The sequence below is a fragment of the Xiphophorus hellerii genome, chromosome 13 (assembly GCF_003331165.1).
Source record: "Xiphophorus hellerii strain 12219 chromosome 13, Xiphophorus_hellerii-4.1, whole genome shotgun sequence".
Lineage (NCBI taxonomy): Eukaryota > Metazoa > Chordata > Actinopteri > Cyprinodontiformes > Poeciliidae > Xiphophorus > Xiphophorus hellerii.
In genome coordinates, this window is record NC_045684.1 from 12433845 (window position 1) to 12461832 (window position 27988).

The window sequence follows — 27988 nt, forward strand, 5'->3', positions numbered from 1 at the left end:
AACATTCCAGAGCGCTTTACGTCTCTGTTGACATTTGTAGAAGCACTAAGCGCTTCTTTTCACGGTCGTAGTTCACATTTCTAGTTATGATTTAACAACTTCCTGCTTGAGCTGTGAGCAAATGAGTGTTTTTGATTTATTCCGCGGGTTCTTCGGGGTCCCGGGAGGACACTTCCGAGGAAGAAGGTCAGTTTGTTTTTTTTTGTTTTTTAAAAACTAAATCAGAAAGTAGAAGTTAGCCGCTGTTAGGTAACCAGCCAGCTCCGTCCAGGACAAGATTAGTGGTTTTATTTCTGCCAGGAAAACAACAGGGGTCCCTCATCTAACTGGGCTGCTGCTCATTTTAGCTCAAGATTCATGAGGTCACTCCTAATCGGTCGGTGCCAGGGGCGGTTCTAGGTCCTGACCTTTAGAGGTTCACAGCCCCCAGTGAGCAGCTGGCAGTGGCTTCTGATCAGAAAAGGACTTAAATATTTTAAATCAGAAATGTAAGCCTCATCTGAGCCAGAAAAAAAAAGAGTAATTGTCTGTATTCTGCAGTACATTTCAATAAATCTAAATACTTTCAGAAAATTTCTTGGATCAGTACAAAACAAATAACATTTTAATAAATTAATTTTATTATATTAATTAATTAGTTCCGTCACTGTACTAATGATAGGCAGGGCGAGACACAAAAGCTCTGTGCGGGCTCTTAACAGAAAAAAAGAGCCAAGATAATGCTGGAAAATTTAGTGGAAGAAAAAAACTGATGCACAAGTGACTACTGCTTGGAGAGGCCAAATCCATTCAAAAGAAAAATCATGCAAAGATCAACACTTAAGTAGTTTTTTAATTGCTTTCTTTTAATAACAAGAGTCATTCTGCAGGACAGTTGCGATGTAAAAACCACTAATAGAAACAAAATAAATGATATAAGCTGAGAAGGTCAAGTCACAATAAACAAACATGTCTGTTTTAAGGACTTTTTGCTCTTGTAAAATGTTGTGGTGGTATATTTGTAAGTGAACTTTAGGTTACTATTTATTTATGGGTACTTAGTTCAAATTAAAAAGTGTTTGATCTCCACCCTAACAAATAGCATGAACTTGTTGCTCAGTAGCAGCTGCAGGAACATTAATCTCTTTATTTTAGGGACCCCTTCTTTGATGCAATGACTCATGATGATGACGACGAGGACGATGAGGAAGAAGGATTCTACTACGATGGATTCAGAAGGGACCAGCAGGACCCGTTGGACAGAGCCTGGAGGTTTGGCTTTAGCTTGGGTCCAGACGGGATGAGGTTCCAGGAGCCGGCCGTGTTCGGTCACGTCCTCAGGGAGATGGAGGAGATCTTCTCCCAGCTGGGCCGCTGGGAGGGACATCCGGAATCGGGACACTTTGGTACGAAAACAGAGCCAACATGTCTGTTACCTGGGCTCTGGCTTGTGAGGTCTTTCTGGGAAACGTCTTCAGACGACGGATTCCTGCTCTGCCTCAGAGTCTCCCAATGAGAAATGTCTGAAACATACAGCTCTGGAAACAATGAAGAGTCCACTGCACTGAACCCCATTGAAAACCTCCTGGTTATTCCACCAAATCAGAAATCAGAAATATTGATTTCTGAACTTTTCCTGAGTTAAAACATTAGTATTGTTGTTTCTAAATGAATATGAACTTGTTTCCTTTGCATTATTTGAGGTCTGAAAGCACTGAATCACTTTGGTTATTTTGACCATTTCTCATTTTCTGCAAATAAATAAAAAACAATTTCTTGAAGTTTCAGAGGCATGTCAGTAGTTCAGAGAATAAAAGGAAAATGTTCATTTCACTCAAACATATTAATATAAAGAGTAAAATCAGAGAAACTGATCATTTTGCAGTGGTCTCTTAATTTTTTCCACAGCTGTATTTCAGACTGTATCCTCATTCTTCTTTCCCTGCAGAAAAGTTTGTACAGCAAAAATTTTAATTTGTGTCGCTGTTATCATTTTAAAGATATTAAAAACTGTTTGCAGAGGTAATCAAAGGTCAACCAGCGTTTCCCCCAAACTTACAAAATCAAGCAAAATTTGGTGCCATTGACTGATAATCCCTCTAAACAAGAATATAACAGAAATACTGTGCAGTTATCAGAAGTAGAAAAATCAAACTGAAGATGTGGAAATAGGAGGAACACGATGATTAGAAAATTCATATGCAGAACTTGAACCATGTCACTTGAAAGTAACTGGATTATTTTAATTAATTAGAAATAACTATGATATTCATAGATCTGTGATTTGGAGGCGACAGATGTCCAAATCACAGAAATGTTGGAGTCATCGTTGCTTCCTGAACATTACGGCTCAATGGACCTTACCAAGCTCCGTCCACAACCGACCTAGAAAATCCCACGTGGTCGCAAGTCTCACAAACAAAGCCTCGCGGCGCGTTGTTTCTATGTAAACATGGCGTCTTCCACTTCGACTGATTCTCTGCAGTGTATTTCTGACTCGATTAATGCATCATTTCTGCCGGATTTTCACAATATATCAGCTGCTACAATGGACACAGGAACTAACCAGTTCATGTCATCTTTTTTGGGTGAGATCAAGGTGTTTGAGTCACACGATGCCTCCAACATTGTGCACGTCACAGCAAAATGCTTTTGCTCGATGAGGAAAACGGCAGATCCACACACCCTCTACATAAATATATCTGTGGACAAGATCACTAATGAATATTGTTCTTGCAAGGCTGGATAAGTGGGGCATTCATCGTTTTGTAGGTTACTTTTGAAATTAGTGGGTGATTCCTGTGGTTTGTTGGCAAATGTTTGAGTGTGCCTAGGCTTGATGCACTGTACTTTTAGCTAGAGTGGCTAACACGATTAACAGTTTAGTCCAAAGCCTTTTCTGCTAAAATAAAATCTTTAGTGTATGTCAGATACAGTACACAGTACTTGGCTAAGTGTGTTTGTGAGACGGCCACGCACGTGACCACGTAGAATGGGCATCAGCCAATGAAAAGCGGCCCCTGTGGTAAGGTCCATAAATAAGAGTTGCAGTCCTTCAGTAGATCCAGCTCCCTCTTCATCACTCCATCTGGTTTCTTCCTCCAAAACTTAAGATAAATCACTCAAATCTTTGCTGAAATCTCTCACAACTTCTCCACTTCTGTGTATTGAGTCTTAGTTGTTTACGGTTTGAGTTACCCTGATTACATCACAGGAAGGTGCCGGCGCTTGAACCCAGAGGAATATTTATTATTGAATGTTTTGTGTAACCAGAATGAAAGCAGAATAGTTCATCTTTTTAAAATCATCTAAGTGGTTTTATCGAGTCAGTGACGCTTTAAGACGTTTTCAGGGTTTTCCCCTCAGTGTATTATAAGCCTGGCGGGCCACCAGGTTTTACTAGGACCTCCACCAGGCTTAGCTTTGCTTGTTTTATTTATTGTAGGGGGTTTTAAGACTTTATAGTTGGTGTTTAGGTATTGTTGATAATGTCTTCCATTTAGCACATAATTACTTAGTGATATTTTCATATTTCCTCTCAACTTTAAACATTTTTAACCTGAAAACACGGAAAGCCACTGGATGACTGCCCTCCCGCCAGGCTTAGCTAGTTTTACAGGGTAAATCCTGCGTTTTATTTCCATCTCATCTCACTGTCCTCTGCAGGTCCATCTTGTCCACCATATTACCTTTTATAGCCTTTAAGAAATACAAATAAACTTTTTTCTTCTTCTCCGTTTTATATTTCAGGCGTTCCCAGAATCCTGCCTCCGTCTCCACCTCAGGGCAGATCAGAGAGCAGCGGGAATCCTCTCAGAGACTTTATGCTCAAATCACCCGACGGCGACGTCCGCCGGCCGCAGCTGGAGCACCGACCTTCGTTTGAGTCGCCGCCTTTTGATGGCAGGAGCCCTTTTTCTAAGGTACATGACAGACTTCACTGCTTTTTCAGCTCACATTCAACCAAGTCTCTGAGATTTTCTTATTGTCTCCAAATAGTTCAATGATTTCTGGGGTGAGGCGTCACAGAGAACTCCAGAGGCTAAAGAAGACAGAGGTAGGGGATGTCTTTGACTTGGATTGTGTCGTTTTTTTATTTGTTTTATTTTTAATTTTTTGCCAATTTTTCCGTCCAGATCTGGACTCTGCCGTGTCGTCAGGCGGCTTGGATCAGATCCTGACTCCGCCTGTCGGTCAGAACCCGAGCGAACCCCAGAGCCGGTCTTTCTTCCAGTCCGTCGTCGTCACCAAGGTGGTGAAACCCGACGGGGTGAGCTCTTTCTAAACGTTCTTCCATCAAAATATGCATACTTTAAAAAAAAAAAAAGGTGTGTACTTATTCACATTTTCTATTAATATAAAATTTTTTTACACTTATTTGTTCCGTTATTTAATTATAATAATGTTCTTTTCTAATGATTCTAACATAATTTTAGAAACGAATAAATTAAATTGAGCATTGTCCAGGTGAGAATATATATGGAAAAATTTTTCTATTTCCAGACTTTATTTATTTTTGCATTTTCAAATTTTTTTTTTTCAAAAGTTTTTCGCAACTTGCATCTTTAAAGCTCCACTAATTTGAAGAATTGCATGAAATTCATTGTAAACTTTTATATTTCTGCTTAAAAATCACCTAAAAGTCCACTGTGCTACTTTGAGTTCGGAGAGAAGAATGGGATTTGAAATTTGGGATTTGGGATTATCTATGCTGCAAAAAAGCGTTTCTGCTTTCCGCGGACTTTATCTATTTTTGTTTTTTCTATGAGTCGTAAATGTTTCAGAACGTCAAACACATTTTAAAATGATGAATTCATTCATTAGAGAAAAAAAATCTATCCAAACCGACCTGGCTCTATGTGACAAAGCATCTGTTAAATCATGAATTAACTGGGATTACGCCGTTTGTTTTTAGAAAGCTGAACTCAATCCCACAGACCTGATGGCTACCTGACCTGCAGAAATAATAAATAATTTAAATAAATCCTCTGACAGCTGAAAAACTTCAAAAAGCAACAAATCAGCTAAAAAAAAAAAGAAGTTACAAAGCCATTTAAACATTTACGTGAAATTAAATTTTACAGCTGTAATAAATAACAATAAGCTTAACTGTTTTCATATGGAGTGAAATGACACTAGACTGTTAAAATTCATTCTTATACTTGTTTAAAAGTGGACTTTATGTTTCATGTTCAAGTAACATTTTATTTCCAACACGACGGTTGGAAAGAAAATACTTCTCTGTATTATATTTCATAAAATATAAAATATAGTTTTAAAAATGGAATAAAACCAGAGGATGGGTGTAAATGTTCTCCTGCTTTCCTCAGACTGTAGAGGAGCGGCGAACGGTCAGAGACGGACACGGCAACCAGAAGACCACCGTGACCCGCTCAGGAGGTCCGGACAGGCCGGATGGACCGGACCGCCAGACCGGACCGGTACTCCCAGGTCAGCCGTGCTCCAGGCTGGGTTCATTGGACTAAATGAATGAATAAACAGCAGCTCTGTTTTGTTTTTTCCAGGAGATTCGAATCGTTTCTCAGATCTGCGGGATGACGACTCGTTATTCTCTCGGTTCTTCGGAGGATTTAAATAAGAAATAAACTAAAGTATCGTCCTCTGTTTGGTTTTTTTGGTTTTAAAGGGAGAACATGTGTTTGACACAAAGTCTTTGGTTTAAACAGGAAATTAAAAACTAGTCGCATCAAGAACAAACAGTCCAGTTAAATGTTTTATTTTTGTAAAAAAAAAGGCAGAGTGAATGGAAGAAATGTGAAAAAGAATCAAATAAAGACTTAATATATTTACACGACTTTGATATTATTTGTGTTTTTATTTCACCAGCATTAAACTCTTCCTCTTCTTTCATAAAATGATGCAGTCTGGAATAAAAGACATTTGAAATACAAAATCTTAAGGAAGAATTTAAACTTCAGTTTGTATTTTAATCGTTTGATATTTAAGCATTTGGAAGTTTGGAGACGGGTTTTCCAATAACGGATATTATTTATTGTGTTGAACTTTATTCTTTGTTCTTAAACTTTCAAATCTGGGAAAGTGGGACAAAAAAAAAAAGAAGCTCTTTTTTGTAGAATAAGCCAAAAAGTGAAGTTGGGTACATGTGACTCATTCTAAGCAGTTGACATTTTAATAAAAACATTTTAAATAAATGTATACCATGGAAATAATGTGAAAAAATGAATTATGTACAAACCTTATAATAAACTCCTTCAAACCTTCCTTGAATACAAAAGTGATTTGAAATTAAAACAATTAAATCAAGAGAGAATCATTTATTTAAAAAACTGAAGGTCAGGATGAAGATTAAAAATAATTGCGCTTCAGTTAGATTCAAATGTGGAATAATTATTTGAGTTAAAACAATTTGTCAGTCTTTAAATTAAAAAAAATGTTTGATTATGATTGTTTATTTTTTTATGAGTTTGTCTACATGTGGAATTCCTGTTTATTTAGAAAATAAACAGAAGAGTTTCTTCTGTTTCTTATATATATATATATATGATGTCTATAAAAGATATATATAAAAGATGCAGTCATATTATGGTTAAAAATTACCAACCACAAATAAATGAATGAATATTTTTAAATGAATGTATTTAGGTGGAATTACATCTATTTCTGTATTAGCTATGTCTAAAAACAGATATCTACTTTTTTTGTTTGTTTTTTTTTCAGCGTTACGTTTTTGTTTTCTGTATACGGGAAGGTTAAAAATCGCAAAGCTAAATAAATAAATATTTTTGACCGCAATGTATTTAGGTGGAATTACAGTATTTCAAAGTTACTGTCCAACACATTATAAAATATTTTAACAGTAATACCAACAGTTTAATGGGTTTTTTATTTAAAAAAAAGGGGAAGAAATTGAATCAGTGTGGAAATAACCAATCAGAAAGGAGCTGAAATCAACTAATTTCTATCAGCTTTAGCTCAGAGATCCAGTAAATCCTCCCTGCTGCTTTGATTCTGCTCTCAGAATGTCATATAAAATAATCTTCTGCTGAAAAAAACCCCACCTCAGCCTTGCAATAAACCCTGTGACGTAAGCCCTGAAGTCCAGCATCAGAGGGCAAACTGTGCTCAGTGAGGCAGAAGGAGCAGAGCTGTGCAGATCACACACACCTGCCCGCAGCGTCTCAGAGAGCTCACCTGGGGTCAGAGGGCGTCTGCAGGATGGAGAGGCTGCTGAGGAGGTGCCAGATCAGAAACCCTCTGGTCAGGGAAAGCCTGGCCGAATGCCTCGGAGTTTACATCCTGATTGTGAGTAAAACTCATGAATGAAACGCTAAACTGCTTCGTGTTGCAGAAAAGTTTAACTTTGCCCCCTTTTTTTTTTTTTTTTTTTTAGAAACAAACAAACGCAGGGACAGTTTGAGAGACGAGATGTGTTAATGTTAATGTTGTTTTACCCCTAATTAGTGTCTCTCCTTTCAGAGCAATAAACATTTACAGCACAGACCATAAAGCAGGTTTATCAGAAGTGAAGTCCATAAAAACCGAGAGCTTGTGTCCGATCTTAATGTTTCTACCCATCTGCTTAAAATAGAAACTCGTTTCTACTCTGCACAGCTCATTCGTGGACATTTTTGACTCCTCCTGCAGTGCTGAGAAAAGTCTCTGTGTGTTTGCAGTTGTTTGGTTGTGGCACCGTTGCACAGGTGACGACGTCTCAAGAAAAAAATGGCCAGTATCTTTCGATCAACCTTGGCTTTGCTTTGGGGGTAACATTCGGGGTCTTCGTGTCCCGTGGAGTCTCAGGTAAGATTCTTTGAGATAACAGTTTGCTTTCATTTCATTTATTTGACTGGAAGAATGCACAAATAACAGAAGATGCAGATGAGGGCAGAGTACCCAAAACATTTACTCAAGTAAGAGTGAAAACTAGTCATAAAAATGTATTCGGTATAAAGTTTACTCTAGCACTGAGTAACAGATCAGAACATCAGTAATTTAATTACGTCATCAGACAGAACAAAACATGAAGCTATGTGGAAATTTAGGTATTTTATAGGTCAAACTGTAACTAATTTATACATATAACATAATTACTAAATAGAAATATTTTTTCCAAATCCATTTCTTTCATTATAAAACTTTAACAAAAGCTGCAGGAGTTTGTAAAACATTTTTGTTCATCATTCAGTGAAGTTACTCACAGTGAGTAGAGCATCCAGAAATATAAGTAAGAGTAGCGATACTTTAATTTAAGAGTAAAAAGTACTCTTACATTTTTTCCAAAAAGTTACTCAAGTAAATGTAACTGAGTAAACGTAACTAGTTACTGCTTATAAATCAAAGTACAATATGAATACTCAAGCTTTCCTGCCTACAGGATTTATATAATAAAGAATATACATTAAAACACCATTTATTTTAACTTTGAAACACTCTGACATTTAATTAGCTGAAACCTGTTTGGTCTGACAGATGCAGAATGTGCTTTAGTAAATCAGATTATTTCTTTATTTTCAAAGGGGCTCACCTGAATCCTGCAGTTACGCTGAGTTTGTGCGTTTTGGGCAGACACCCATGGGTGAAACTTCCTTTATATACCTTCTTCCAAGTGCTTGGAGCCTTTCTGGGTGCAGCCACAGTTAGTCTGCAGTACTACGGTGAGTCCACATGCAAAACATTAAATCGCTGGGTTGGGCGCACCATGTACAAGCACTATTAGTCCTCCATACTATTTCGGACTTTGTGAAAGTAATTCATAAACTTTTAGTTATTATTAAAAGCAGATCCTGCTGCTCTGAATTTCTACATTCATTCATGGAAATCATTCTAAATAAATCTTCACATCATTAAGATGTGAAAACATTTCTTCCATATATTTACTGGCTGAACACTTCAAATAAAGCCCAGTGTTGTTTAAGGCTGGTGGTAAATCAATTAAAAAGTTGTTTTGTTTTTGAATATTTACTTTTACAAAAATCTGGATTTTCTTTTTTCGTTGTTTTTTTCCAACAATTGACTTCTTTGGTTCCCATATGTGATGTCAGCGCGCCCAAGAATTACCATCTTGTTTGACAAGTGTGTTTTACAGCTTCTAATTATTTTTGAAATTTGATTTCAGGTAAATTCACATTAGAGATGATTGAAATAAAAGCCAGTTTTTGAAAATATTTTCTGTCACTTCTAATTTCTTTAAAAAAGTGAGAAAATGTTAATAAAATTGGAGATTGAATTTGATATATAAAATATAAAGTTGACATTTTTTCGCCCAACCCTACTGATGCCATAAAAACCTTACAAATTTTAAGTCCATGTTGCTCACGACTATGTATAAAGACTGAGTCTGAATAAAATGTTCGCAGACGCCATCCAGAGTTACAGCGGGGGTCAGCTGACGGTGACGGGTCAAACAGCTACAGCAGGAATATTCAGCACTTATCCAGCTGAATACCTCAGTTTGGGGGGAGGCTTCTTGGACCAGGTCAGATATAGTTACTGTTTTATCTGGAAGACATGAGAAATTCATATTTAACTGCAGCAACACAGCCAAGAACTGCCAAAGCAATGACCTGTAACGTTCCCTAACTTAAGCTAAAATACAGGGTGGGCCATAAGTTTCCATACATAGGAGAATGTAAAATGTATATTTTTTTAAATATTCCAGATACCCAAGAAGATGCATTTGACAAAAGAGCAAAGAATTGAAATTATACTGATGGCTGGATTGGAAACCAGTCGCATGGTTGCACGAAACTTTAACAGAAAACATGGAACGAGCATCACACACGACACTGTGGCAAAACTTACTTGCAAGTTTCAGAAAACTGTAAATGTTGCAGACCAACCGCGAAGCGGTCCACGACGTAAGACCACCGATGAAGACAAAACATTATATAAATAAAAACGGTTGTCCAATATTAAATGTTTATTTTTTATATGTATTGAAACTTATGGCCCACCCTGTAGTTAAAGGATTTAGTATTTCACAACTTAGGAAAGAACAGATTAGGTGAACAGATCAAATCCAACCAGGGTGGCACAGGGTAGGAAATTGGCCCGAAATAAGATTAGGGTAGAGATCTGCAACCTTTTAGATAACACTAAGTAAAATTTAAACTTCAATAAAGTCCACACCTCCAACAAATAGAATAGGCATTATAACCTAAAGAGCTATTTAGTACTATAAAAAATACAAATAAAAAAACTAATTTACAACCTCAAATGTCATATTTACGCTAAGAAATTTGTTGTAATTTTTAAAGAACCACCATTTTATTACTGTTTTTTGGATTCAAAGTAAAGATAAACATAAAATATTGCAATAAAAGGAAGGATATTTTTTTTCTTTTTTGTAGGATGGAAAACGATGTAAAATAAAAGCAATCACATAGATTCCAAACTAATGATAAAATCAGATGTAAACGCATATTGCTGGCTTATTAAGAGTCTTTCCTTGTGAAAATTCTATGCAAATAATGGCTGCCCTCCGCTTTTCTGACGTCATATCCTCATCTTTGTACCACATCAGTAATTTTTGGTTAAGTTAATGCTGTTTTTCACATAGCTAGGTTAAATGAGCATTATTAAAGTCATAACTTAACGACCGTATCAGGTGTTAATACTTCAAAAGAGAGGCATGAAGTACATTTTATATTCAATACCAGACTCCGGCGGCTTTCTGGAAAAGCCGCCATGTTTGTTTCTGTATCAACGGCTCCGCTTAAAGTATGACCATCGGCGCCCACTGTTGGATGGCGGGCGAATTACAACACCTAAAGAAAGTTTAAGCAGACGTTATTATTATAAGTCTATTGATAGGAACTAATTGTAATCTAATAAAGAATTAATGGAGAAACATCCTTGAACAGACCCGGGCAAACGCATGGAAGCGTTATTTAAGTTTAACCCACTGGATGCTTCGCAGGTGATCGGCACCGCTGCTCTGCTGCTGTGTGTCCTGGCTACAGGGGACCAGAGGAACACATCCATACCCGACTATCTTCAGCCCCTCCTGGCTGGAGCCTCGGTCCTGGTTATCGGCGTCTCCATGGGCTCAAACAGCGGATACGCCCTGAACCCGGCCAGAGATTTTGGACCACGCTTCTTCACTTACATCGCTGGCTGGGGAGATGACGTTTTCAAGTTAGTTTTTCTCACCCCCCCATTATTTCCAAAACGTCCTCCCAAATGTTAACCCTCATCCTTACCTAATATTTGTGTTACAGGGCTGGACGTGGTTGGTGGTGGGTCCCGTTAGTCGCTCCCTGCATCGGCGGTTTGGTAGGAACTTTGATCTATGAGCTGCTGGTTGAAGTCCACCATGCATCCCTCTCTCCGGAGGATCAGCCTTCATGTCAAGAAACCACCGAGGGAAAGTCTCTGGAGCTGGAGGGAATGGGACCAAGCAACAGAAAGTCTGCATAGCTGTCAAATTGTGCTTTACCAAAGACTAAAGCTGATCTACTGAAGGATCTGACTGAGGAAGTCTGTTATCAGGCAAACACGCTAGAATACCTTGGAAGAACCTTTACAGCTATTTAATGATGGTCATAAACCTAATTTGTCATTTCTGAGTAGCCTAAGAGTCTGAAACAGTTTAGTTCTGAACTTTAATGAAATCCAAAAACTGCATCAGAACAAGGATATGAGATCTATGTCACATTCTAGATGGGGTCTGGGAAACCAGCGGGATTTGAACACAGACAGTGTTGAGCATATCTGAAGTAGTTCAGTCTGATATTACTTTCTAATTTGAGCGTTGAGATAATGGAGAAAGTGGGCCAAGAATTGAGCCTTGAGGAACCCCACATGATCTTTGTTCGTTCAGATTTATTACTGACTGACGCAGCGTAGCTCTGGTCAGCCAAGAAAGATGTGAACTAATCGAGATATATTCTTGTGGGCCATAAAAATGTAGTTGTCAGTTTTCTACCTTGGAACAAGAGCTCTTTAAACTTGGATGTGAAGTAATTCACAGATCTGATTTCCAAAGAAAATGCAGAACTGTATATTTAGTTTCTTAATTTCCATGTAACCAAAAATGTGTATTTGCTGGCACAAAATGAGCGCAGAAAATATTCCTGTGCTTAAAACCACTTTAAATAAGACCTCAATGAAACTTTTGCACATTTTAGATAGTTTCCACATTTATTTCCAAACAGCACAGAAGTGTATGGCATTTCAGCAAGCAGACCACAAGCATGGGAAATAAAATGACATGAAATTGCCACTATAGAGCTATATAAATATGATATGACATATAAAAAAGATACAAAGTCCACTCATAGACCTCCGTCATGTCACTGAGGGCTTGAACATAGAAAAGAAAAGTGGGTACAGCAAGCACTGATCCTGTAGTTACAAAAGAACCGCCTGAAATCGAAACCTTTTGTTTTCATACACGTTAAGACGACACACCTTCTCTCAAAATGTAACTAACTCTGGGAGGGTTTTTCAGTTTGAGGAGGGGGAGTGGAACAGTACAAGTACAAATACTACACATATTCACATTATCATAGTAAGTTACTAAAACCAGAAAGCTTTCTTAGTGTACTTGTATGTATTTACATGGCAAAAACTTGTACACCGATACTACTGACAGGAAGTCTGATCTTTCTTTTTCTAGCTTTGACGATCAACAACATCACAAATTATTCACAGCGACCGGGTCACAGACTTCCTGCAACCTCTTCATCTCATGACTCTCTAAGATACAAACAGCAGTGACGTATTTAGTATAAATAAATATTGCAACATAAAAAAAAACATCAGTGTCAGTTTCTCCGGACGCTCCTCTTCATGCTTCGGATATCTCTCGTGCGCCACGGGAGGAAAAAACGAGAGAGGAGTTTGAATCAGGCCGCGTGGCGTGCAGACGAAATGCGTGGATGTATTCGGTGAAGAGTGGAAGAAATGGGAGAACAGGTAAAAATGGCTGATTAAAAACAAAACCTGAGTGAAGTTGGCCTCCCACATTCGTCAAACTAAACGAAAATTTGGTTTGTGCAGCAAAAATGTTTTCGCTTGTGCTGCTATTATTTCAGAGATATTAACTTGTTCCAAAGGTTATCAAAGGTCAACCAGCTACTCCACATTTAAATCTAATCAAGCAAATTGTCAATCAACTGTTTTTACCTGTTTTTCCTTAATGTGGGCGAGAGGAATCAGGTTGACCTTTGACCTCTGGAAACTTTTTTTTAATTATTATTTTATTTTAAAAATTGTAACAAAAATTGTTGCTGCACAACCGCAGCAAAATTTGATGCCATATTTTGTTTAATTTTGTAAATGTTGGGGGAGCTGGTTGACCTTTGACCTCTGGAAACAATATATTTGAAATGATGACAGCTCAAACGGAATTTTTTGCTGCACAAACAGCACAATTGATTGATGCCAGATTTATTTATTTTTTGTAACTATTGGGGTCGGGGCTGGTTGACCTTTTTGACTTCTGGCCACTTTTTGTTTTGAACCTTAAAAATTATAATGGCAAGAACAAAATGTGGGGGAATTAGGCGACCTCTGATAACATCTGGAAACGGCGGCACAAACAATATTTTTTGCTGCACAGGAATAGAGTTTAACACCACATTTTGTTTGATTTTGTAAATGTTGGGGGAGCTGATTGACCTTTGATCTCCAGAAACTTTAAAAAAAGTTTAATTATAATAGCACAAATGAAATTCTTTGCTACACAAATATGTTGATTGATACCATATTTTGTAAATATGGGGGGGGCAGGTTGACCCTGGATGACCTCTGGAAACGTTATCTTAAAAATCTTAGCAGCACAAACTTTTGACACCAATTTCATTCAACTTTATGAAGGTGGAGTTCCAGCTTCACTCAGCCCCAATACAAAGGCTTTTGACCCAGGAAGAGCTTCTCACGAGACTAGCACAGGTGTAACAAGATCAAACATGCAGCTACAGTCGCACAGAGGAGGCGCCGTAGAGAGTAAAATGTTTCTGGGTGAGCTAAAAAAAAGTGTTTCATCAACATTCATGTTCTGCAGCCGCCTCCGTCTCCGCGCAGCGCCCCCTACTGGGGCTTGTCTGTCTTGTGTGCGGTGAGGAAGGCCATGCCGTGGGTCCTGAAGTGCGTGTTGAGGTCCTTCGCCTTGTCGAAGCGCCGCCCGCACACCTTGCAGCCCAGGTTTCCGTCGCCGTCCTCCAGGTGTGCCAGCGGGGAGGCGCCGCCGGGGGAGGCGCTCGGCGAGCTGGGGGCGCGCGGGGCGCCGCGTTCCGTGTCGCTCTGCGTGTCTCGCACCCGGTGGGTGATGAAGCGGTGCCTGCTGAGGGAGCCGGCCGACGCGAAGCAGACGCCGCACTGCAGGCACTGGAAGGCGGCGGTGTCGCCGCGGTGCTGCGGGATGTGGCGCTGGAACTCGGCGCCGTCCTCCGTGGAGAAGCCGCAGGGGACGCAGCGGAAGACGCTGTCCTCGTCCTCCAGCTCGCCAGGCGCTGATGACGTGGACGCCACCGATGCCCTGGTTCTCTTTGCAGGGCCAACGCCGCCGCCGTCCTCTGTGGCGCTCTCCTCCTCGTCTGCTGGCCGGCCTGCAGGAGGTCCGACTTCGCCGTCGAGCTCCGAGGAGCTGCCCGGTCCGTCGCCTCCTGTGGCAGCTCGCTTCCTGGTCAGAGGAGGACCCTGAGCGCAAACAAAGCAAGAACTTGGTGCTCAAAACAACAACATGAGGGCTCAGATAGACACATTTATCCCCACGGATGGGAAGCAAGTCAATTTAATCTACATTTTGTTTTTCAAAGATTTTTTTCACCAATTCAACTCCTTATGTTTCTGCTTTTCTGCATGATGCTTATTTTCTTAAGAACTGAATCATTTTTAATTTGCTTCCACTAGTTTATAACAAATACTCTACAACAAAGGCTTAAGTGGTTAAATAAAAAATCTGAGCCAATATTTTTTTAGCATCAAAATAATTTTTTGGATTAACTGATTAATAATTGGATGCTTGATCATTTTATTTTATTACAGAACTTGAACCAGGTGAAGCTAAAACTAGACCACTCGAGGAGCTCTGTGTAGAACATATTTACAGACAATGGGATACTTTTTATCTTAATGTTTATTTTAAATTAAAATATATATATATTGACAAGCACATTCTACAGAGACCACTTTTATCAGAAATCCGGTTCATTTAAATTAATTGATTTCTAGCCACAAGTCACCTATGGAGCTGAAGAAGCATTTTGAATTAATATAATATGCAACAGAAAACCCAGATACAGCCAATGCTGCAGAACTCTGACCTGAACCTTAAATTACATTTTTTACTCACTTGTCCGTCTGTTGTTCTGTGATGGAGTCGGATATGTTTGTCCAACAAGAACCGGCTGCCAAATGTTCTTTTGCCCTCTGTGCAAAACCTGGATAAACACATAAGAACAGATGTAAAATTTTATTAAAATGTCACACACAGGTAGAAAGCGCTCTTAGTGCCCTCTAGGGGCCAGAATATGTCATCTGAATATCAAACAACTGAACTCTAATTTAGAGTTTAAAAAATTAATTACAAATTGAGGGTGATAATTTAAGACGAGAACTGTGTGTCTACAAAAAGACAATCTACTGGTAAATCAGAAGATTCTTAGAAAGATAATTCAACTCAAAAAGTGATCAAATAGATTTATTACACCTTGATTAATACATGTCAAGCCATCTATTAAAGAGCGCTGAATAAAAGTTCAGTGGAAGGGTGAACTGGTAGAAAAAGGCGCACAATTACAAAGCAAAGTCTATTTAATAATTTGCAAGATAATCTAAAGTTGATCTAAATAAAATCTAAAGCTTAAATTATAACTCAGAGTTTCACTTTTTGAATTAAAATGATGCATTAAATTAACTTTTAAAGTTAATATAATTCATTGAGATGCATTAATTGCTAATTTATGTTTTACTGGGTTACTCTGAAATGTTTTTCATCATTGATGAAAGTGACTCACTGGCAATGGAAGATCCTTTTGTTGCCCTCATGAATGACTCGTTCGTGACGCCGCAGGCTGGAAGAAGTGCTGAACGTCCCGCCGCAGATACGGCAGGGAAACTGTGGAGCAGAAACAGAGAAATAAAATAAACAACGTTGTTCTTCAGATGGTCCCGTTTGTTTGAGCGTCTGGAACGTCACCTTGCCGTGCTCCATCTTCACATGACTCAGGTAGTCTTCGTTGTCGGTGAAGGTGGTCTGACACTGAGGGCAGGTCCACTCGCTCACGGCGCTGGAATGACCGCCGACCCCCGCGCTGCCGGAAGACTGGCCTCCCGGGGCTTCGTAGTCCTCATCCCCTTCATCGTCGTCGTCATCCTCCTCCTCATCTTCCTCCTCCTGTTCCCGCCCCCAGTCCTCGCCGTCCGAGGTGTCGGGCTTCGCAGAGGATTTCGACTTGAGGCCGGAAGGACTGGAGGAGTTGGTGGGAGCTGAGGAGGAGTTGGAGGCGTCGGGCTGAGACTCGGGTTTGGCTGATGGGCCTCTGTGAGCCGTCTGAGCAGAACGACAGGAAAACTTTACAGACCAGAAGTTCACAGAACTTTAATGCGTCATTAGAGAAGAGTTGACTCTGTAATGGTGGATACTTCTACAGCAGACAGGATTCACAATACAGAACCTGGAAAAAAGGAAAGAAAGAAAGGATGGATGGATGGAAGAACAGATGGACAAAGGATGGATGGATGGATGGATGGGTAGATGAATGGATGGTTGGATGGGTGGGTGGATGGAAGAATGGATGGATGGAAGAATGAATGATGGATAGACGGACAGATGATGGTCAGACGGATGGAAGGAAGGAAGGGAGAAAAGGAGGGATGGAGGAAGGATGGATAGATAAATGGACAGATTTAATGGATGAATGAATGTTGGATAGATCGGCAAACTAATGGATGGATGAATGGACGGATGTCTAGATGGATGGACAGACTAATGGACAGATTTGAACTAATAGAGACATCTATAGCAGCGTTCTAATCTAACTCTTTACACACAGACACACTTCTTTCCTTGTGGGACCAGGGCCTCTGGCCCTTTAAATTCTAGTTGCAGCCCTGCTCCAGCAGCCTGAACCAAACGGCTGAATGGACTCCTCAGCCAGTCATCGGGTTCTGCAGAACCCTGGTAATGAACTGAAGCTGAACAAACACTGCAGTGATGTTCTTGGGGTAGAACTTAGAACAGGGTCACCATGAAGGAACCCTGCTAAGGCCGACCCAAGGTTTAATGTTCGCCTTCTCTGACACCACATTCATTGTAGAGAGCAATGGATGGGCAACACATGAAGGCGACGACAGCAAACGTTCTGGCCCAAATACACACCTTGATGTGCTCCATCATGGACCCCTTCTGGGCGTAGAGCTTGGTGCAGTCGGGACACTTGAACACATGCACTTTCTGCTTGGCTAAATGAGTGTCAAAGTGCATGTACAGCAGGGGCTTCTGGGTAAAAACCGTATCACACATCACACACTTGTAGATCATCCTGTAAAAATGTAAAGAGAGGAAAACAATTTGGTCCTCTTAAAATTCAAATAAAGAAGACCTTTGGATGGGTAGAGGAGGGGGACGTACTTGGCCTGTCCTCCAGTTAGTGTTGGGTGCTGGGTGCTGATGTGGTTCTGGGCACTGGGGGAGGACTTGAAGGCCATGGGGCAGCTGGGGCACTTGTGGAAGACCTCGCAGTGAGCTGTCTGAATGTGGGACTTGATGGAGTTCAGACCTCCAAATACAACCTGGCAGCTTGAGCACCTGGAAGAGCAGAAAGACACCATCTTGACTACACCTGCTGTATTGGGTGAATCTACTGACAGCATTAATCACGATTAGTAACAATTAATCACAATTAGTAACAATTAATCATGATTAATCGCAATTAATCACAATTAGTAACAATTAATTACAATTATCAACAATTAATCACGATTTAGCGATTGTTGAAATAATCGTTAACTAATTTAGGAATCGAATAATCATTAACTGGAGTTTACAAAATTTAAAACTGAGAAAACATCACCCTGAAAGCAAAAATTAAGCCAAAAATGTACAAAATATACATACATTTACATTTAAGATGAAAAACCATTTTTGTGTGTAAATACTGTATATTCTACCCCAGAACTCTTCAAATGGCATAGTTTTAGCTTCATCTGGTTCAAATCCTGTACAGTAAATCTCAGTGTTGTATAAAGTACTGAAATCTCAGAGTCAAGTAAAAGTACAAGTACCTCTCCAAAATATGACTTTGGTAAAAGTCGAAGTCACTGACTGAAATGTTACTTGAGTAAAAGTCTTAAAGTATCTGAAACTTCTTGTACTTAAGTATGGAAATTACTGTAAAAATGGATGTACTCAAGTAATGTAATGAAAAGTACAAGTAAAAAGTAAAACAAGGCAAATGCAGTTTGAATGACATTTTTTATATTTTGGTAAACTTGTCAAATACACTTAAAATAATGTACCCAACCAAGTGCAGGCAAAATGAAACCTGCTAATAGATATACCTGCAGGCATCATTTAGTTAAGAAAATTAGGTGCTTTACCTATAGCACAAGGTTAACTTAACCTGCTTTACAACTGAACCAGCTTCTTAGTATACCCTCCAGGACAGAAAATACAAAGTTTTTGTAAGCCTTAAGTTTTCCCTTCAAGTAAGGTCAGTGCTGAAAATGAGAAAAATAAATAGTACAGAAAATGCGGCCAACATGAAGAAAAAGAGCTGTTACGATTACTCTACTTCACAAATCAGTGAATCAGTCAATCCTACAGTCAGTAGGTGGTGCACACAACTGGTCATTATGCAAAAGAAAAAAAGAATTGGGAGGGAAATGCAGCTTATTGGCATCTGTAAACCTGGTTTTGAACTTGCATGCCTTTCCTATATTCGTTAAATTTAGTCTAAATTGCTATCGCTATGGCTTCTGTCCCCCCTTGAACAGAGGAGTCTAGGTAGCCTGCTACAGTCAACATTAGGCCTAAGCTAAATACACCACGTGTGGAACTGAAACAATGCCAAACAAAGTTCATTTATGGTCAAGATTTCACAATACAGTGACCAAGCTATAGTTACTGAAACAGGAGGATTATAACCATTTCATAAGAAGTTACCTCGATGTGTTTCTTCAAGTTGGACGGGGAGTTTTTGTAAGATAGAATTTCCATGTGACTGCTACTGATTGCGAGACTTGCTTTGTGTTTAATGGGAGAAGCGAAACAGGTGTATCCTAATTAAAAGTAAAGAAATCAAGAAATGGTAAAAAATGTGGAATGAAGATAAGAAAGGAAGAAGATTATATGAAGTACAAAAGTCAGTTTGAATTCGAAGCAATGAACGAAACAGAAGAGAAGAAATAATAATTAGTAGATTAAGAGTAGGTCATACCTACTTAAATGACATGCTTTATAAAATAGGGAGGAAAAATAATGATAAATGTGAGAGATGTGGAGAGAAAGAAAATGTAGAACACATATTGATGAACTGTAAGTCAAATGAACTCGAAAGGGAAGAATTAAAGAGAATAGTTAGAAATATGGGGCATGAATGGAATCTTAAAGGTATATTAGGAAATGAAGGAAACATAACAGATATTCACAAATTAAGGAAAGCATTGTTTATTTATCTTAAGAATACAAAATTAAAAAGTAGAATTTAATAGATATGAAGTAATGCTTCTACACACTCATGTACAGTAGGTGGCGGTATGCACCTTAAAGTTGCTTGTGATCCGCCATAATAGAAAAGAAGAAGAAGAAGAAGTATCCTATTGGTGGTGATGAACAAGCCCAGGCAAGCAGGCTACGGACTTTGTTCGGTAGCCTACTTGCTACTTGCTAATCAGTAGGTGGGGTCAAAACACTTGCGTTTCTCTCTCTCGCTTTTTTGTAACGAGTAACTAAACCACACATTGAAAATGTATCGGAGTAAAAGTATGCAATTAAGTTCGGAAATATAGTGAAGTAAAAGTGAAAGTCATCAAAAATTTTCATACTCCAGGAAAGTATGAAGTACTCCAAAATATACTTAAGTAAAGTAGTGAAGTATTTTTACTTCGTTACTATACAACACTGGTAAATCTCTTAACCAACGTTTGCTATTCAGTTATCAATAAAAACAATATCTAACAGATAAGCTCTACACTGTATTGATGTTAAGTCAAGAAGAAATGCCTGAGCTTTTCACATGTTGATATGAAGAGTATTATTTTAGATTCGGATGCATCCTTTTGCTATAAATGATCAAACTTTCACTACAGGAATGCTGCATTTTAGGCAATAAAACATTAATTTTTGTATTTAAACACAGAACTGAATCATTTATTTATTTGTATCTATTCATGTATTTCAAATATTGTATAAAGTGTTAACTAGTTAAATGAGAAATCTGCAAACTGTGCCAATTTGTTATTCGAATAACTGATTGACATCAGAATACTTTTTTGGATTAATTGATTAATAATTGGATGCAAAGGCTGCTTAGATTTTTTTTACAGAATTTGAACCAAGTGAAGTTAAAATTACGCCACTTGAGGAGTTTTAGGTAAAATACAAGTACAGACGGAAAAAAGTTTTGCATCTAATGTTAATCTTATAATTTTTTTATGCAAATAAATAAATAAATAAATAAGCCTAAACTGCTTATATTAAGTGTGTCGTCCATTTAGAAACTGACCTTCTTTAGAGTTTGTATACTCAATAGCGATTAATTGATTACTAAATTAGTTGAGAATTATTTCTGTAATCAATTAATCATGATTAATCGCTATAGTCCTACGTTATTCTTCAGATTTTTCCGTCTTGCTGTTAGTAAAGCTGAGGTTTCATCTTCACACAGATGTCTGCCCACCTGTAGCCGATGCGTCTGGCGAAGTGCAGACACGCCTCCTCCAGGTGGGTCTGGAAGCTGGCCTGCCGCGCCGTCCCACCACACTCGGGACAAACGTGCGGCGCTTTGTGTTTGTGGATCCTTTGGTGGGCAGACACGGCACATGAGTTGGGGAGCATCATGGGAGGCGAGCACTGGCTGCAGGTCTGCAAAAACAAACATTTGGGAAAACATTCAGCGTCTGTTGATGTTTTATATGAACAAACTCAGCAGGATACGGATTTGATCCTCACCGAGCTGGGAGCACCTCTGATCTGCTGGAAGTGAGTGACCAGCTCCGCCTTGCTGGAGAATTGCGTTTGGCACTCTGGACACTTGAAGTTGTTGTACTGCAGCCCCTCGGCCTTCTTGCAGGGAAGCGGCATCAATGCCTGCGGCCCCTGAGGAGCACGGCGGACGGGTCGCGTCGGACCTGCTGCCGCTGGAGACGAGGCGTCCTTCATGGGACTGGAGCCGGCGGGGACAGCGGCACCCCCTGATGTGGCAGAGGGAGAGGAGACTGGAGGAGAGGACGAAGTAGTGAGCAGGCCTGGATGGCCAGACGGCGGACACCGAGCAGGACAAACAGGTGGAGGTCAGCAAAGATGGATAAAAAGAAAAGAGATGCATGCATAGTTGTGATTCACAACCGTTACAAGCTGTGTCAAGTTCCAAGCCTGGATGCAAATTAATCAATCTAAAGTTGATTGATTTTATCCATCAACTAACTGAGCTGACTGACTGATAAACGGCCATTTTCTTAAAATCAGTATTCTGTATTAAATTCTGATTGGATAAACAGAAAATTGTGGTTTTCTCACATTATGAAACCTAGACATATCTATAAAATATAGCAAAACAGGAACCTTTTGTTGTTGAATAGAAGAATAAAAGACAAAATGAATAAAATATGCTAAACACTTAATTCCCTATAAACATAGATATCAATACAGAAGTACTGTCTGCTCTTGAAGGAATGTTAAAACTTCGCTCCATCAACCGTTTTTCAGCTTGTTACATATGTCCTCACCTTCGTAGCACATCGTAGTAATTTTTGGTTGAAAAGTTGACGCTTCGCCGCGTGAACTTAAGGAATTTGTCGAGTGTTTAAATTTGACAAAAGAACCACATGAAGTCCATTTTGCTTCCCACCCCGGGCTCTGTTTGGACCGTATATCTTTCCTGTTCTAGTATGGCCGCTGTCTTTGATTCTGTATCAACGGCTCCGCTTAAGGATGACCAACAGCGCCCTCTGCTGGATGGCGGCCAAACTACAACAATAAAAAAAACGATCTAGCTAGCGGACGTTATTAGCTAATCAGTGGAAGTTATTTTAATCAGAGTTGTGTTGTAACTAGCTACATTTACTCAGTTACATTTACTTGAGTAACTTTTCGGAAAAAAATTACTCTTAGTATTACTATGCAATACTTTTTTACTTGTATTTGAGTAACTTCATTATGAAGTATCGCTATTCTTATTTGAGTAAAATGTGATTCTCAACCCACTGAATGAAAAACTAACATGTTTTAACCAAATATTCACCAGAAAAAGACAAACAAATGCAATTTTTGTTAAAGTTTTATACGTTTTTATTGAAAGAAATTGATTTGGAACATTCTTCTTGACTGATTTGTTATTTTTTGTTACTTTTACTAATAATTGTCATTTTGGTCCTTGAAATACCAAAAATTTCACTTAACTTTATATTTCGGTGAGTCTGATTATGTAATTTTTAAATATTAAATGACTGATAATTTGATCAGTTACTCAATACTTCAGTAGACTTTTTACCATATCCTTTTTTACTTTTACTTCAGCAAAAATATGTTGAAGCAGTCCATGTAATGTTGTAAGTTTTAAATAATAAATGATCGATGTCTACTCAGTACTTGACTAGACTTTTTACTAAATGCTTTTTAAGTCTTGTGTAATTTCTTTGGAGCCTAATTTTCCCTTTTACTTGAGTAAAAATAAGTTGAAGTAGTGATACTCTTAAGTAAAATTTTGGGGAACTCTACCCAGCTCTTATTTTAATCTGATACCATTAATTGACAATTGATCGTAAGTCAACTAATTGTACACCTTTTACATTAAAAGTAAAAACTCTTGCATTTAACCTCCATTAAATGGAAAAAACTAAATGCATCTAATGGAGGTTTTATCAACATTTGTAGCTGTAATGCAGTGTGAGTGCTTCTTCACCTCAACTTACCACCAATCGGTGTTATATCCTGCTGGCCAATCATCTGCTCCACGGTGACGGGCCTCATGACCAGATGCGAGCATTGCATCACCAGGCCACGCTCCTTGTGCTCCCTGGCATGCAGCAGCAGGCTGCATTTGTTGAAGAAGGCCAGCCTCTTGGCACAGTGGTTGCAGGTGACCTCTATGCGGAGCGACCGCCGGTCGTAGTGCCGTGCTAGGCTGCGCTCCAGAGCGAATGCGTCTCCGCACTCTAGGCAGCGGTAACCTGTGGCGGGCACGGGGAGCCCCCACTCGGGCGGCGGAGGGGCCGAGAGGTCGGGCTTGTAGCTTGGCAGGAGGTTTTTGCTGTTCAGGATTTTGTTGAAAGCCTCCACCAGACTCGACTGGCTGCGGGAGATGACGGCGCCAGTGCTGTTGACTATTGAGGCGGGCTTGTTTGGCTGGACGGCGTTGCCCGAGATGGTGCCACTGCCTCCATTGGCTGTTTTGTTGGCGGCCGTGCGAACGCTTATCCCACTGGCAGCGACAGAGAACTTGGGGGAGGAAGCCACCGCAGGCGTTGCCGGCAGGGCGGCGGACTTGGTGATGCTGACAGCCGTGGCCGAAACCTTCGCCTTGTCCGAAGAAGCCATCTTGTTTTGAACCTTTGTGGCGGCGGCAAGCATGACGCTGCTGGCTGCGAGTGTAGAAACAGGCAGAACGTTCAGAGCGCTTACTTTTTGGGAAGATGTCGTCATGAGGCCAGGGGAAACGTCAGTCTTTTGCGTTTTGTTTGATAAAAGCCTGTGTTCCCCAGTTTGACCTTTAGGATCCAAGCCTTTTCCACCGCCTTTTGACGCCACCCTGGTCACAGTCCTGGTAATCCCGCCTGTGGAGGTTTTAATGGTTTTTATCCTGACTTTGAGGGGCCGGGATGGAGCTCCGGGGGGAGCAGGAGCAGCACTTCCTGTTTCTCCTCCATCAGTGGAAGATGGTTTAGCCTTTCCATCCTCTGCCTCCATATTTTCTCCCTTGTCCACTTTGCCATCCGTGACCCTATCGATGCCGTTTCCCACCTCCATCTCTTCCTCCTCCTCTTTAGGCACCCGCAGCTCAGGGGGAGGCGGAGTGGACGCCACGGCGGGGCTGGAGCACCTTTTTGCCGGGACCTGAGCAGCTGAATTTGGCGTCTCCGGCTCAGGGCTCTCAGGTGAATCTCTCTCCTCTATTACATGTTCTGGATGTCTCTCCTCCACCTGTTGAGTCTCCACTGAGCCAGACTGTGGAGTGGACGCAGAAGGAGTGTCCCCAGGTTTTGGTTGGGACGCAGCGGAGGACACGGGCTGCGACAAAACAGAATCAGACTTGTATCGCCTGCTCATCTGCGCACTAGTCGGCGAGTCGGGGTTCTCCTGGATCACCAGAGGACTCCCCAGATCTGGGTCGGAATCCTCCTCCTCCTGGTGCTGGAATCCGCCAGCTCCTCCTTTTGGGGAGCCATTGAAAGGCTGAGACGAGAGCAGTGGCTGCGATGAAGGTGCAGAAGGAGGAGCTGAAAGCAGAGGCTTGGACGGCGGAAAGAACGGCAAGGCGAGTCCGGTGGGAGAGGACGACCCGGCCGACACGGAGGAAGATGAAGGAAGCGAGGCTTTGACAGCATCCGCCCTCTCTTGGCCCGTGTCCTGCTGCTGCTGGTGCTGCTGCTGGAGGAGCTGCATCTTCCTGGCCCGACCCACCGGATCTCCAGACCCCTGCGCCACCAGAGGTTTGAGTCTGTTGAAAATGTTCCCGCCCTGCTTGTGATGCTTGGCTGTACTGGCGCTGGACGCTTCTGCGGACGCTTTGGGAGTGTTCACGGACCACGGCCCTCCGTTGGACTGGTTCTGGCCGAGGGAAAGAGGCATGGAAACACCGGAAGCTCCAAAACCGTTGTGATTGAGCGCTTCGGATTCGCCGCAGGCACCGAGTCGGGGACCGGCATCCGCCCCCGCGATCATATCGATGGGGTGCTGCTCCGCATCTCCGTCCCCGCCGTCTACGGCTTCATGCCGGACTTTGTTCTTCACAATCACGCTCACGATGGAGGTGTCCGCCTGGGAATCCGAGGGACTGGGCGGCCTCAGGGAGGACCCAACGCCCACCACGCCTTCCTGCTTTCCCAGGGGCGCACCGGCCGGTCCGTGGGGGCCCTCGGCCTCATCCGGCGCAGACTGTATGGCCTCTTTGGCATCTATGTCAGGGATATCAAACGCTGCCAATAGGTCATCAAAATCTGGGGTCTTCATGTCCCCCATACCGGGATCCACTCCTGGAACATTAGAAAATACAGAAACATAAGTATTCATCTGGAAAAACTGAAAATTCAGTGATCAGGCTTTTACTGGCCGATTTTAATTTTCTGCTTAGTTTCGTTCTTCATTACATCTTTTTCAAAAGGAATACAATATAGTAGGACTGAAACGATTAATCGTGATTAACTACTTACTGAAATAATCATCAACTAATTTAGTAATCAAATAATCGTTAGAATATACAGATTCAAAACAAAAGGCCTTTTTCTTAAACAACAAATTTACTCAGGGCAGTAATTTAGCCAAAGGTGAACAAATTTTTTTGCATTTAAGATAAAAAAAATAACTTTTTTTCCATAAGTATGTTATACCCAGAACTCCCCAAGTGGCAAATTTAGCTTCACCTGGTTCAAATTCAGCAAAAAAATAATTAAATCTCCTATTCAATAATAATAAACAGATTAATAAACACATTAGCTCAACACTTTATTAACGTTAAGTCAAGCAGAAAGGCCTGAGTTTTTCACATGTCAATGTTAGAAGTATTTTTTTTAGCTGCAGATGCATCTTTTACCACAAATGATTAATCATGCACTAATGAATACTATTATTGCATTTTGGTTAATAAAATGCTTGAATTATTCATTGTTGCATTTTTAATATTGTATAAAATTATCTTAATTAAAATAAAACTCTGCAGAATGTGAAGATTTTTTTGTCCTTTACTCAACTAATCGTCAGAATATTCGATCAATAAAGTAATCGATAGCTTCAGCCCTACAATATATAAAAGCAAATTCCTGTAAACTTTGATCTAATTTGATCATTAGCAGCACATTTGATAGATCTGAATTCAACTGAAAATTAGGAAGTACAAAAATCTCTCCATCTGTGCATCAAAGCATAAGCCTGTCTCCTCTAACTGGTTTTTACTAACCTCAAATCAAAGTGCAGCAAAAAAAAAAAACATGCTGGGTCTCTATGAGCTGACAGAAAAACAGGCAACATTTCAGTTTTTATCTATTTAATTAAAATGGATAAAAGAGATGTTTCTGTATTTAAGTGAATGGCGCTAATAATCATGCTTTAGAAGTATTAAATAAAAGCTTAAACCTGCGTCTTTGTAGCAGAATATTTTGCAAAATTGTATTCACCAGCAGCGTAGCAGCAACATTTAGTAAATAAAGAACAGGCCTGCTCGATGTTAAAAGTTACTATATTATTGTTAAATATCACAGTGAGGTTATCAATAGTGATAAACACATCGGTCAGTTCAACGTTTCTGATTCAGTTTGTGTCTTTCAGCATCTTGGGCACATTTATCTGTGTCAGATACAGGCAACTGTTGCATTGAGTCTAAATCAAACATGCTCAAAATATCATTTGCATGCAAAGCTTGGAATATAACACACAAATATTGCATTTCAAACAGTTCTTCGTGAGATATAATGATGATATATTGTGAGGCCCCAATACAGAATTTAAAAAAAAAACGGCTTAGCCACTGTTTAATACTTTCAATACTTGCAAACAAACGTCATACAAATCTATTCAACTGTGAAACAAAAGAACCTGCCATAATATTGTGGTAACTGCTTAATTTTTGTTGCCTCGCAAAAGTATTCACCCCTTTAACTTTTTCTGTCCCCTTACAAGCACAAACTTCAATGCATTTTATTTGTTTTCTATCTGACAGGTGATTGGGGTATGAATCTGATCCCCTCTGTTCAATATAATTTCATTTTTTGTGTGTTCCTGCCGAAAAATTCACCATTATGACCAACATTTAAATAAGGTACAAATATTCATCCTCCCGTCCGCATAAACTAAATATAATAATAAACAGATCTGGGAGCAAAAGCTGGGATATTGACAATGAACCTGAGCTGTCTGGCTGCAAACGGCTTAATACATGTGTACTGTGATATTTAGACATAATAATACCTTTAAACTTGTCGGTTATTTGCTAGATATGTCACACATGCATATTTGTTAAACATGACCTGCCGAGCTCCAGGAAGCTGAAGCAGGTTGGATGGATGTTTCAGTGTCCTGCACTAGCACTGACTAGCCGGCTAGGCGAGTGCTAGCGGCGGCGTTTGTGCAACCAAACCTTCCTCCGGTGACAGGCTCGGCTCTTTTAAACCATGAATGGGGTAACGCCGATTTAGTCACGCTTTCACTACCACGCTAGGGTTTAAAAACAGTGACCATATTTGTGGCGGTTCGTTTTGAAACAGCGTTTCTGTAGCAGCGGGCTCCGTTATTTTTAAGCTAACGATGTTGCCTTCCGTCTGTGGCTGCTGGCCGCTGAGCTCCAGCCAAGACGGAGAGGGGTCATCGAGCTAACGAGCTAGCCAGCGCCGTTAAAAGCAACAGGAGCGGTCTGCTGGCGGCAGGTCTGACAGCGGCCAGAATCCGCTGTCAGAAGGGTCGACGATGACGGAGAAAATTATGGCAGGGATGGGGATTTTTCTTTAATATTTGATGTATTATGGATTGTTTACCTGGATGTGCGATTCCCGACTATCCTAGCTCGTTTTCAGCAGAATATGCTGCGCTTCTGACGGTGTGCTGTTGGTGACGGAGCCGTCTCTGTTTGCCGAGACTTTTTGATGGACGATAGGAGTCGTCATAATAAATGCTATACTGTTCTCACTTATTTAATTCAAGCTTAAATTAGAT

General features: G+C 40.3%; 3 protein-coding genes and 1 non-coding gene across 6 annotated transcripts; 2 read left to right on the plus strand and 2 right to left on the minus strand.

Moving 5' to 3' along the window:
* hax1 (HCLS1 associated protein X-1) lies at positions 1-5794 on the plus strand. Its single transcript, XM_032581152.1, has 7 exons — positions 1-186; positions 1135-1385; positions 3730-3902; positions 3979-4036; positions 4116-4249; positions 5310-5430; positions 5505-5794. The coding sequence occupies exons 1-7, from the start codon at positions 122-124 to the stop codon at positions 5576-5578; spliced, it is 876 nt and encodes a 291-aa protein (XP_032437043.1). The 5' UTR covers positions 1-121; the 3' UTR covers positions 5579-5794.
* A 1347-nt stretch (positions 5795-7141) lies between these two features.
* aqp10b (aquaporin 10b) lies at positions 7142-11824 on the plus strand. Its single transcript, XM_032580997.1, has 6 exons — positions 7142-7263; positions 7635-7761; positions 8478-8615; positions 9318-9436; positions 10880-11097; positions 11181-11824. Exons 1-6 carry the CDS (start codon positions 7177-7179, stop codon positions 11377-11379), a joined length of 888 nt encoding a protein of 295 aa, XP_032436888.1. The 5' UTR covers positions 7142-7176; the 3' UTR covers positions 11380-11824.
* Positions 11825-12083: 259 nt separating this feature from the next.
* On the minus strand, positions 12084-27966 carry znf687b (zinc finger protein 687b). Of its 3 annotated transcripts, none has more exons than XM_032580994.1 (10): positions 27811-27966; positions 23041-25320; positions 21080-21345; positions 20808-20992; positions 17540-17716; positions 17288-17450; positions 16106-16459; positions 15924-16024; positions 15260-15347; positions 12084-14604 (listed from the first exon to the last, which is right to left on the minus strand). In XM_032580994.1, exons 2-10 carry the CDS (start codon positions 25304-25306, stop codon positions 13996-13998), a joined length of 4209 nt encoding a protein of 1402 aa, XP_032436885.1. In that variant the 5' UTR covers positions 25307-25320; positions 27811-27966; the 3' UTR covers positions 12084-13995. The 3 variants fall into 3 exon arrangements, with proteins under 3 accessions (XP_032436885.1, XP_032436884.1, XP_032436886.1); XM_032580993.1 differs by having other exon boundaries at positions 21080-21375; XM_032580995.1 differs by having other exon boundaries at positions 21080-21321; positions 27811-27965.
* On the minus strand, positions 17121-17255 carry LOC116731991 (small nucleolar RNA SNORA13). The gene has a single exon (XR_004341681.1). It is a non-coding gene; the product is annotated as a small nucleolar RNA SNORA13 (small nucleolar RNA).
* Positions 27967-27988: the final 22 nt, after the last annotated feature.